Raw genomic sequence first — 12,397 nt, forward strand, 5'->3', positions numbered from 1 at the left:
TGCGACTCTGCCGCGCACGCGCGGCTCCGTCCCCTTCGAGGCGCGCATGTGCTCGCAAAGGGGGCGCTTCCTCCAAAAGGAAAGCCAGAGGCACGCCGGCCTAGGTTGCCTCGTCGCCCCCTGCGCCCTTTCCTGCAGACTGGTGCATAGTATTTTTAAAAATACTGCGAGGACGACGTCTTCTCTGCGAGCCTGGGGAAGAGGCGAAACCACGGGAAGAGTTGAGATGTATCCAGTTAACCAGGTAGAAATTGTACCTCCAGGACTCATCAAGGCTAAATATAAAAGTTGCGTGTTTTTTTTGTTTTTGTTTTTTGAGACTGAGTCTCGCTTTTGTCGCCCAGGCTGGAGTGTAATGGCGCACTATCGGCTCACTGTAACCTCCGCCTCCTGGGTTCAAGCGATTCCCTCGCCTCAGCTGGGATTACAGGGGCCCGCCACCACGCCCGGCTTTTTTTTTTTTTTTTTTTTTTTTTTAAGTAGAGACAGGGTTTCACCATGTTGGCCAGGCTGATCTCGAACTCCAGACCTCAGGTGATCCGCCTGCCTCGGCCTCCCAAAGTGCTGGGATTACAGGCGTGAGCCGCCGCACCTGGCCAAAAGTTGCGTGTGTTTACCAGGGACAACCCTGCGCTTTGAGTTCTACCTGAGCTGTGAATCTCCTGTTATTACTAATCTGTCTACAGATGTGTAAACTGAGGTTCAGAGAGATTACATGACTTATCCATGTCATACAGTGATCAAGAAGTGGAGCTAGGATTTGAACCCATGAAGTCCCACTCCAGATTCCTTCATATAAGTTTACGCGGAAAAAAATTTTTAGATAAGATGTCTAGGTGCCTTCTTTCCTGCCTGCTTTAAAAAAAAAATCAGCTGGAAGAATGTTTTAGTTGTTTTTGTTTTCATAATTGATCATCGTGTGGGGAGCACTAATTCCCCAAGTGGGTCACAAGGAGTTATCCTGAGCAGGAATGCTCTTACTGTCCCCCTTGCTCCTGTACTCATACAGTCTACCTCTTGGGGACACAGCACCAAGTAAATTTCACCGATTGAGTGTTCCTACGTTCTAGAAAATGGCACTCTACACTCACAAGTGGTCGTATATAAGTTGGCATTTCAACTATGTCTTCAACAGGCCATACCATCACCCTTTTATGCTGGCCATTTCTGGGTGGTGCAGATTGTGATAGATCCAGTGAACTCCATGGTCATGTGCCCGCTGCTGTGCCTCCTTTGCAGTAAAATGGGTCCTTGGTCCCACAAGGCCGTGAGGGATCCTGCCCTAGTGGATCTAAAGGTCTTTATGTCCTCAGAAAGTGTTGTGTTTGAGGCCCTGTGGACAGCAAAGGCAAACCCAATATACCTATATGGGTCTATCCCTGACTGAATAAATAAATCACTGCACTTTCCAAAATGGAAGGGATCCAAGCTAGTCAGCTTGCCACCAAGTGGCTTAGCTGGTGTCTTCAAAAGATAGCACTGTTCAGTTGGTCATTCTTGCTGGAAGGTTGAACATTTGGCAGCAGCAATAGCTAGATTGGCCTTGAAATAGAAGCCCATCTTACTGCAACCACGTAGAGCCTCTATCACTGACAATCATGGCTACCCCACCCATGCACCCATTACGCCAACACGGGTGCCCAACAACAGGCTGGCTTATGTCCACTGGCTAATTCATTTTGTCAACCTGGTCACTTACTGTCTCTTCCATGGTTTATTCTAATGAGGGTTAACGGAGGTCTATCCACATTCCTCTACTCCAGACCTCCTTGTCCTGATCTTCTCATCTTTCCCCTCTGATCAGCCACCCACATCATTCACCACTGTCCATAAGTCCAGGCACATTTATACTGAAGCCACTCCTCTTGCCACACAAAGTAGATCATTAGGAATACTACCAGAAGCTCTGCCCAGTGGGAGGACTTTTCTCCTTACAAGGCCGGCTCAAGAAGTACAGCAGTGCAGCCACCATTTCAGCATGCCCTTACATACCTAGCCAACTCATCCACGAATCAAGTCTGGGCTTCCTAGTCCACCGTCTGCTGCTCATATGGGATCCCCCATCAGCCATGGGGAAGAGCTGAGGGAGGGGCACAGCAGTAGACAGCATGAGTATCCAGGCTTCCATGCTCCTACAGCTCACATATTTCCTCCAGCCCTGCTCAAGCCTTCCTCCCATCTCATGAGGGATTGCTCTGGAAGATGCCTGACCTGACCTAATGAGAACGAAAGAACCCAAATCATGATGGGCAGTTCTGCCACCTGATGTCCCATGGTCAGGGGCTTTGTCTCTATCCAAGCTGTGGAAGAATGCCAGGAGTTATTTTATGAAAAGCATAAAGTTCTGTACTGCAGATGGCAGTCTTGTTCTAGAACCCAAGGGGCTTGGGTTTTTATTCTCCCACTGGTGTACTATCTTGAAAACTCTGACATCATAGGGTCTCCTAGATCATATGAACCAAGCACAGAGCCATTTCCACTACAGCCTGCACCTGCTGCAGATCACTTTTCTGCAGCCTTGAAGGGAAACAGAAATCCAAGATGTCTTTGTTTTAAGGTGAGTTTAAAGTTGTGTTGTCCAGTACAGTAGCCACTACCCCCATGTGTCTACTGAGCACTTGAAACGTGGCTTGTGACAAATGTTGAAATGATAATATTTTGGATATATAGTATTATATAAAATATATTATTGGCCGGGCACGGTGGCTTACACCTGTAATGTCAGCACTCTGGGAGGCTGAGGTGGGCTGATCACTTGAGCCCAGGAGCTCAAGATCACCCTGGACAACATAGCGAAACCCCACGTCTATTAAAAAATATAAAAATTAGCCAGGCACGGTGGCTTGTGCCTGTAGTCCCAACTACTCAGGAGACTGAGGTGGGAAGATCACTTGAGACCAGGAGGTCGAGGAAGCCATGATTGTGCCACTGCACTCCAGCCTGGGTGACAGAGCAAGACCTTGTCTCAAAAAAAAAAGAAAGTATTATTGGCCGGGCGCGGTGGCTCACACTTGTAATCCCAGCACTTTGCGAGGCCGAGGTGAGTGGATCACGAGGTCAGGAGTTCGAGACCAGCCTGGCCAACACAGTGAAACCGCTTCTCTACTAAAAATACAAAAATTAGCTAGGCATGGTGGTGTGCGCCTGTAATCCCAGCTACTTGGGAGACTGAGGCAGGAGAATGGCTTGAACCCGGGAGGTGGAGTTTGCAGTGAGCCAAGATTGTGCCACTGCACTCCAGCCTGGACGACAGAGCTAGACTCTGTCTCAAAAAAAAAAAAAAAGTATTATTACAATTAAGTTTACCTGCTTTTTTTCTCTTTTCACATTGCTACTAGAGAATTTTAAATTACATTCATGCCTTGCATCATACTTCTATTGGACAGCGATGAAGCAGCAATCACCCATTTACAGATTTACCAAGCTTGTGGACTATCTGCCACTTGTGAGGTACTGAGCTGAGTGCCGAGGAGAAAAAGCTGAAAAAGACAAAGGATCAGCTCTCATGGAGGCTTCTTTCCTTTCAGGAGATGAGTAATTAGTGTCTTGTGTGATGCATGCCAAGAAGGAGGTGTCCCCTGGGTATGGGAGCATAGGAGAGTGGCATCCGAGTCATGCCGGGCAGTCAGGAAGCCTGTCTGGAGGAGGAGGTGGCTCAATCTTGAAAGACAACAGAAATTTATTAAATGTTAAGTAATCAAGAGGTGCAGGAAGAGCATACCAAGTCAGAGAAAACAGCTTGATCACAGTCTGCATGACTCTGTCTGACTTTTTCCTCTTCAGGAAATTTTCTGAAAGCTTAGTAATTAAAGATGGCTACAGAGTTAGACTGTTCCTTCCAATCTTTTCATTTTAGAGGAAGCATGAAAGAGAAACAATCAGATAAATATGGTAGGCATGAAGCACAAAAAATAGGCCAAATCTCAAATTGCTCTCAGCAGTAATTTTTTTTTTTTTTTTTTTTTTTTTTGAGATGTAGTCTCACTCTGTCACCCAGGCTGGAGTGCAGTGGCACAATCTCGGCTCACTGCAACCTCTACCTCCCAGGTTCAAGTGATTCTCCTGCCTCAGCCTCCAGAGTAGCTGGAACTGCAGACATGCACCACTATGCCCAGCGAACTTTTGTTATTTTTAGTAGAGACAGGGTTCCACCATGTTGGCCAGGCTGGTCTGAAACTCCTGACCTCAAGTGATCCACCCACTTCAGCCTCCCAAAGTGCTGGGATTACAGGCATGGGCCACCACGTCTGGCAGAGCAGTAAATATTTGTATGTGCCAAATACTGGGGGCAAAAGGGAAGGGCTTCTTTGCCACATAACACAGCTGGCACTTAGGGGTGGTAATGCTGACATGCTGTTTCATTCAGTCAGGAAATGAACTCCCCATACAGGCTATATTGAATAGTAATAATGGTCACCTGAAGTTGTTGGTGTTTGGCCTCCCCTGGAAGCAAGATACCTGTATGAAAGACCCACACCTAAGAAGTAATACTGACAAATGTCAGACATTTGATTGGCACATTATCTGAGGAGAAGGATTAGAGAAAGTACTAAGAATCTATGACTCATCTATTCCTTACAATCAAAATCCAAATCATAACTGTTAATGTCTTTGTAAATGAGTCAGACCTGTTATGGTTCAGAGACTTTTCATTTTATGTTGATTTCTAAGAATTGCATAGTTTAAGCCACCTTGACTTTTACAAGCGTAGAAACAGATGGGGTTTAAAGAACTCATTAACTGCCAAAAAATTTAAAAAAAAATCGAGAGCTTTAACATGACATGATTTTCTGCCTGAACAGTTTCAGTTCTGCTTGTTGTGGCACTAAAACAGCTCATGTGCATAAACTGTCCATCGTACATTCTGGCTTCAGAGTCTGTGGTATGAAATCCTGGTACTGCTTAAAATTCTTAGAGTATGTACCATGTTAGTGCATTCATAATTAAAGGTCATGAACTATTACTGAGGGTGGTGAGCACTGCTCAAGAATAGACGGTTGCTCCTTTGGAGGAAAGAGGGTTGTTTGGAGTACCCTGTCCGCCTCTCGTAACAAGTACTTAGTCTCAGTGTCTGGAGGGATGGGGACACCACTGTTTGAGCAACTGACCCCATGAGGGATTAGTCACCAGGAGATAAACTGTAGTGACCTCAGATCTTGACTCAGGACTCTTTCTTAGCAGCCAGGGTCCTCAGTCTCCTCTGTGAGGAGGACACTGGCCTTGTCCTGGGCTCTCTGCTGTTGCTGGACACTTTCCTGAGGTTGCTGCCCCTCACAAAGGGGAGCAGCTGTGATGTCAGCAACCAGCCTGAAGAGGGACTTACTAGGGAATGTTTCCAAGCCAACTGCTAATGCTCCCACCTATTATTTGGGAAGCATTCATTTCCTCAGATAGGCCTCAGAACAGCCCAATGCAAAGAAAACTTCATTTCATTAAAACAGAGCTAAGGGCCGGGCGCGGTGGCTCACAACTGTAATCCCAGCACTTTGGGAGGCCAAGGCGGGCGGATCACGAGGTCAGGAAATCAAGACCATGCTGGCTAATGCGGTGAAACCCCGTCTCTACTAAAAATACAAAAAAATTAGCTGGGCGTGGTGGCGGGCGCCTGTAATCCCAGCTACTCGGGAAGCTGAGGCAGGAGAATGGTGTGAACCCAGGAGGTGGAGCTTGCAGTGAGCTGAGATAGGGCCACTGCACTTCAGCCTGGGCGACACAGCAAGACTCCGTCTCCAAAAAAAAACAAAAAAACAGAGCTAGGTATCTTATATTAGCATTACAGAAAGAGGATTTCAAGTAAGCTTCAAAGAAATATAAGAACAGAGCTTGTTAAGATGCAAGTTGCGGGGGAAAGGCCAGTAAATCTGAGAGAAACAAGAAACCCAAAACAAGAAGACAGGCCTCAGAAATATCATCAGGCTTGAGTAGGAAATGGGACACATAATCAGATAACAGACACCACACTGCTTTGTAGTCTATACATTTATTGAGTAAAAACAAAATCAGTGTCAGACACATATTTGATTGGGTTCAAATTTGGCTGATGTCCAAATGCAGCAGAGAACGGGGGTGGAGGGAAGGGACACGGTGTTGCTGACAAGGTGACACTGAGCAAAACAGTTTTCCTTTAATTGTAAAAGCGGGCATCACACAGCTGGTGTGAGTAAATTAACCAAGGCAGGGAGGGGACTCAATGTTTTACAAGCAGAGGGAAAACCAAAGTAAGCAGAGAACTTTCAAGAGAGGAGAGGGCCAGAACACTGAGAGAAAAAGCTGCAGCAGAGGCCAGCTGGAGAACAGTGGTCGGATCTGCTGGCTCACTTGGGGAACACAGTGACCACTTCATAGCCCTCAGGTGGTGTGACTCGCTCCCGGGCATGCTTCTCACAGTAGATTTGATCCTCCACAAAGAAATGGCCCTTCTGTTTCAGGTTGGTGCCACAGTCAGTGCACACATAACACTCAGGGTGGCGGTGACGGTCCCGCAGCTTCACGAACACACCGCTACAGAAGCAAGGGAGGGAAGGGACTCCATCAGTGACAAGCACCTGCAGGTGGCACCCGAGCAGGTGGCACCATCCTTCCTGAGCAGCCTGGGGCTTCTCCCCAGGAACCCATCACAGGGGAAACCAGGGCCTCCCAACTGGCCTGCAATCATAAGGGACTTGCTTCTCCTTCCCAGGGTCCAGAGACATTTTTCCAAAAACCCCTCCTACTTCAACAGTGCAGCCCTGATTTTTCTCATTTTACATGTTCATAACCTAAGGGCTCCGCAGTGAAGGAAAACCTTCACAACCTGGCTCTGGGACACAGGACCTTCCTGGCCTCTCTGCTGCATTTTTCCAGGAGGGATTTGTCTCCTTCACAAGCAAAATGTGCAACATCCAGCACTTACCACATTTTCATGGTTTACCCAACCTGCAGGGTCTGCAAAGGCTGTGGGAAGAAGATACTCACACAATCCCAGTGCCACATTTGTCACACATAGGCAACTTCTGAGCATTTCCAATCGACGCAGCCACTTTAGTGACAGGAGCTTTAACACTTCTGAATCCTGAGGGCTTGTTGGGATCCCCTGAAATGAGGAAAACACTGTCATTGGCCAGGAAGGGCAGAATTGCATAAGTATCACTCAGCTCTTCAGAACCACTTATAAATATATGTTCAAGCAAGGCCATGGGAACTGGAGTGACTCTGCTGTGTGATCCTGGGCAAGTAACTTAACCTCTCTGGTCCCCAGTTTATTTTTCTATAAAACAGGAGATTAACACCTGGCCAAAAAAAAGCCCAAAAAGCCAAGACAATCCTAAGCAAAAACAACGAAGCTGGAAGCATCATACCACGCAACTTCAAACTGTATTACAAGGCTACAGTAACCAAAACAACATGGTACTGGTACAAGAATAGACACACAGACCAATGGAACAGAATAGAGAACCCAGAAATGAGACCACACACCCACAACCATCTGATCTTTGACAAACCTGACAAAAACAAGCAATGAGGAAAGGATTCCCTATTTAATAAATGGTGCTGGGAGACCTGGCTAGCCATATGCAGAAAACTGAAACTGGATCCCTTCTTTACACCATATATAAAAATCAGCTCAAGATGGATTAAAGACTTAAATGTAAAGCCCAAAACTATAAAAACACTAGAAGGAAATCTAGGCAATACCATTCAGGACATGGGCATGGGCAAAGATTTCATGATGAAGACCCGAAAAGCAATTGTAACAAAAGCAAAAATTGACAAATGGGATCTAATTAAACTAAAGAGCTTCTGCACAGCAAAAGAAACTATCATCAAAATGAAGAGACAACCCACAGAATGGGAGAAAATTTTTGCAATCTATCCATCTGACAAAGGTCTAATATCCAGCATCTGCAAGGAACTTAAACAAATTTACAAGAAAAAAATAAGCCGGGCACAGTAGCTCACTTCTGTAATCCCAACACTTTGGGAGGCTGAGGTGGGTGGATCACCTGAGGTCAGAAGTTTGAGAATAGCCTGGCCAACATAGTCAAACCTCCTCTCTACTAAAATTACAAAAATTAGCCAGGTGTGGTGGCATGCACCTATAGTTCCAGCTACTCAGGAGGCTGAGGCAAGAGAATCACTTGAACCCAGGAGGCGGAGGTTGCAATGGACTGAGATTGTCCCACTGCACTCCAGCCTGGGCAACAGAGCGAGACTCCATCTCAATAAAAGAAAAAAATAACCCCATTAAAAAGTGGGCAAAGAACATGAACAGACACTTTTCAAAAGAAGACATACATGTGGCCAACAAACATGAAAAAAAGCTCGACATCACTGATCATTAGAGAAATACAAATCAAAACCACAATGAGATACCAACTCACGCCAGTCCTAATGGCTATTATTAAAAAGTAAAAAAAAAAACAGATGCTGGCAAGGTTGTGGAGAAAAAAGAACGCTTTTACACTGTTGGTGGGGTGTAAATTAGTTCAAACATTGTAGAAGACAGTGTGATGATTCCTCAAAGACCTAGAAGCACAAATACCATTCAACCCAGCAATCCCATTACTGGATGTATACCCAAAGGAATATAAATCATTCTATCATGAAAATACATGCACTCTTATGTTCATCACAGCACTATTCATGATAGCAAAGACATGGAATCAACCTAAATTCCCATCATTGATAGACTGGATAAAGAAAATGTGGTACATATACACCAGGGAATACTATGCAGCCATAAAAAGGAACGAGATCTTGTCCTTTGCAGGGACATGGATGGAACTAGAAGCCATTACCCTCAGCAAACTAATGCAGAAACACAAAACCAAATACCACATATTCTCACTTGTAAGTGGGAGCTGAATGATGAGAACACGTGGACACATGGTGGAGGGACAAGACACACTAGGGCCTGTCGGATGGTGGGGAGTGGGGGAAGGAGAACATCTGGAAGAATGGCTGATAGATGCTGGGCTTAATATCTAGGTGATGGGATGATCTGTGCAGCAAACCACCATGGCACATCGTTACCTATGTAACAAACCTCTGCATCCTACACATGTACCCCTGAACTTAAATGTTGGAAATTTAAAAATAAATAACACAACACAGAAATCCACAACACAGAAAGAACAAAACCATCAGAATACAGCATGCTACAGCAGGCAGATAACAATCATCTCCTACAGATCAGAGGAAGGAGCCTTTCTGTAATCAGCCTGGTGCGCGTAAAATAAGCCCCTAGTAGCTAGATGCTGAGCTGCCTAAGGCCCCACTCATCACATCTTAGGTAACAAAGCCCTGTACCATGGTAGCTATTAATAATGGTAAAAATCACCTGGAGGCCTTGTTAACACACAGATTGCTGGGCCCCACCTCCAGAGTTTCTGAGCCAGAAGGCCCAGGATGGGGCCTAAGACTTTGTATTTCTAACAAGTTCCCAGGTGCCGCTGATCCAAGAACCACTGGACAAGAGCAAAGAAACAGCTTCCTGTGCCAGGCGAGGGGATGAGGAGAGGGTCACCCCATGACTGCAGTCACGTCAGGCAATCGCGGGGCTGACAGACAAGGGCCTTAAGCTCTCTTGTCCTTTCAGAAAGTGAGTCCCTGTGTGCTGACCAATCCTTCCGAACCAAAAATTGAGACACATGTTCACACAACAGACATTTATTAATTTTTTATTTTTACTGATTAGAGATAGCATCTTGCTATGTTGTGTCTCAAGGTCCTGCCCTCCAGCGATCCTCCCACCAGAGCTTCTCCAGTAGCCACTGTGCCTGGCAACAAGGGGCGTTTAGAATACATGGTTGACTGTATTTTGACCACAATTACCCCGCCCCTCTCTTGCCATGCTTACCTCCAGTCAGTGGTTCCCTACTGGGGGCAATTTTATCTCCTAGAGAGCAGTTTCGATTGTCACAGTGAAAGGGGGTGCCACTGGCGTCTAGTGGGCAGAGGTCAGGGATGCTGCTGAACATCCCAAAAGACACAGGGCAGCCCCACAACAAGGACTCATATGGCCCAAAATGTCAATAGCACCAAGGCTGAGAAACCCTGCTCTCGATGGAGTAGACTTCCCCATCCCCAGACTTTGGCCAACGTGAGCAGATGTGAGCCTTATACAGGCAAAAGCACTAAGGGCACTTGTGTGGTTTGGCCCTGTCCCCACAGAGGTATTGCCTCTGCCATGAAAACAGCAAGCACCAGAGTGCCTCTCTCTTCCCTGGGCTCGAATGAGAGGACTCAGGGGACCTGGTCCAGCCCTGCCAAGCCCAGCAGAGCCACAGCTATCCGGTAGCCCTCATAAATACAGGTTACCCACTGCTGAATAATACAATATGAGAGATGGTTTAGGGTACTTGGCTGGCTTATGGGGAACAACAAGAGGGTATATGTGAATGCAGCCTGAACTCTCAGCAGTCCTATCATGGTGCCACGGCTCAGACTTAGGCTTCCCCGCTCAGAGCTGGGACTGTTCATCACTGGGAACTGATGCACACAGATGTCCACCTGGCAGCACATGAGATGGGGCAGATTAGGAGGCTCCATGGTTTTAAGTGATGAGCTCTACAGATGGGCTTGGGGAAGACTCAGTTCTGCCCCACCAGCAGGTGCATAAGGAGAAATCACCTTGGTGCTTCTGTTCTCCCCGAGCCTAAGGCACCTTCTTGCCCTTCCCAAGCCTTCCTCCCTTCCTTTGGGAGGAGGCCAAAGCTCCAACTTTGTTCATCATATATTTTACCTGTATTAATTTTTTTTAATATTGCATTTAAATGTCATTTTTTTCTTGATTATTGAGTTTTCCAGTGCCCCCTTAAATTCTGCACTCAAGGCCGGGCGCAGTGGCTCATGCCTGTAATCCCAGCACTTTGGAAGACCAAGGCGGGCAGATCACTTGAGGTCAGGAGTTCGAGACCAGCCTGGCCAACATGGTGAAACCCCATCTCTACTAACAATACAGAAACTAGCCGGGCATTGTGGGACGTGCCTGCAGTCCCAGCTACTTGGGAGGCTGAGGCAGGAGAATGGCTTGAACCTGGGAGGCAGAGGTTGCAGTGAGCCGAGATCACACCACTGCACTCCAAACCTGGGCGACAGCGGTCTCAAAAAAAAAAAAAAAAAAATTCTGCACTCAAAGCAGTGCCTCCCTCACCTCACCCTGATCCTGGCCCTGCCTAGAGGGATCTCAGAAGGTCCTGGGTGGGCATCTTCTCTAAGCATCATGCCTCAAGCATCCCAAATGGATTCCCTCATTTTCTGGCTGATGAAGCCATCTGGCTGCCTGCCCATGACAAGAAGGAAATGGCAGCATCTCTACATACCTGGGCAGTTTGCAAAGGCACTGATTGGGCTGAGAACCAGCTCAATGAGGTTGGGCTCTCTTATGCAATGGGCTTTTTCACATTTCACACTTAAAGACCTGGAATCCACTCAATCCATAGAAAAATCACCAGGAAAGAAGAGAGGCTGCAAAAGGGTAGAATGAGAAAAAGCCAGGAGGGACATGAAATCTCCATTAGGTAGGAGAATCCACATCTGTTTCTAGAATGAAGAGACCTGACCTGGATAAAACTGGGCACAGCTCGGGGGAGAAGGCTGCCTGCCCCAACACAAGACTCACTGTGGCCTGTTCAGCCCTACGGCGCCACCTGCTGGCTTCTAGGTTTTTTCTCTCGCATATCCAGCCAACACTGCTAATCCAAAGAAATCTCTGTTCCTTTCTTCTCAACTAGCTTATAGTGAAAATATTAGCTTGCTTTGAACTCCAGGCAACTACAAAAATTTCCAAATTTCTCTTCTTACAGTGAACGCTGTATCCCAAATATTTCTGGAAAAATAGTGAAAATTAGCTAAATAAACCACAGCTGTTTTTCTATCCACTTCACTGCTCAACAACCTTGCATGGCTCCACACTACGTTTAGAATCAAGCTCATGATTCTTAACCTTGCACCTGGTGGTCCCCCATATCTAACTCGAGATCACCCGAGGATTCACCTGGAACCCTGGGTACCAGCCAAAACGAGCCTCGGTACTTGCTGAACAAGTCTCCAGCTTTCTCATCTCAGAGTCTCTGGCCACCACTGTGTTTTCTCAGCCCATGACTGCTCCTTCCAAACCTCCAATCATTAAAAGTCTCCTTCAAAGGACAGATGAATGGATAAATAAAATGTAATATACACAAACAATGGAATAATACTCTGCCTTAAAATGGAAAGAATTTCTGACAGATGCTACATGGATGAACCTTGAGGACATTAAGCTAAGTGAACTAAGCCAGGCCCAAAACGACAATTACTGCATGACACTACTTATACAAGGGATTCAGAGTAGTCAAATTCATAGAGATAAGCAGGAGGGTGGTTACCAGGAGCTGGAAGGAGAGAGGAATGGTGAAATACTCTTTAATGGGAACAG

At 46.4% G+C, this 12,397-nt stretch overlaps 1 protein-coding gene across 1 annotated transcript in view; it reads right to left on the reverse strand.

Annotated features, from left to right (window-relative positions):
• Positions 1 to 5,964: 5,964 nt before the first annotated feature.
• The window catches only part of PDLIM1 (PDZ and LIM domain 1), a 53,627-nt gene continuing 47,194 nt past the window's right edge, over positions 5,965 to 12,397 (reverse strand). The window contains exons 6-7 of the mRNA XM_054436240.2: positions 6,955 to 7,072; positions 5,965 to 6,501 (exon numbers count right to left, since the gene is read on the reverse strand). Coding sequence (XP_054292215.1) covers positions 6,315 to 6,501; positions 6,955 to 7,072 — 305 coding nt within the window. The 3' untranslated portion in view covers positions 5,965 to 6,314. The remainder of the gene's footprint in view (positions 6,502 to 6,954; positions 7,073 to 12,397) is intronic.

The sequence above is a fragment of the Pongo pygmaeus genome, chromosome 8 (assembly GCF_028885625.2).
Source record: "Pongo pygmaeus isolate AG05252 chromosome 8, NHGRI_mPonPyg2-v2.0_pri, whole genome shotgun sequence".
NCBI classification, from domain to species: domain Eukaryota; kingdom Metazoa; phylum Chordata; class Mammalia; order Primates; family Hominidae; genus Pongo; species Pongo pygmaeus.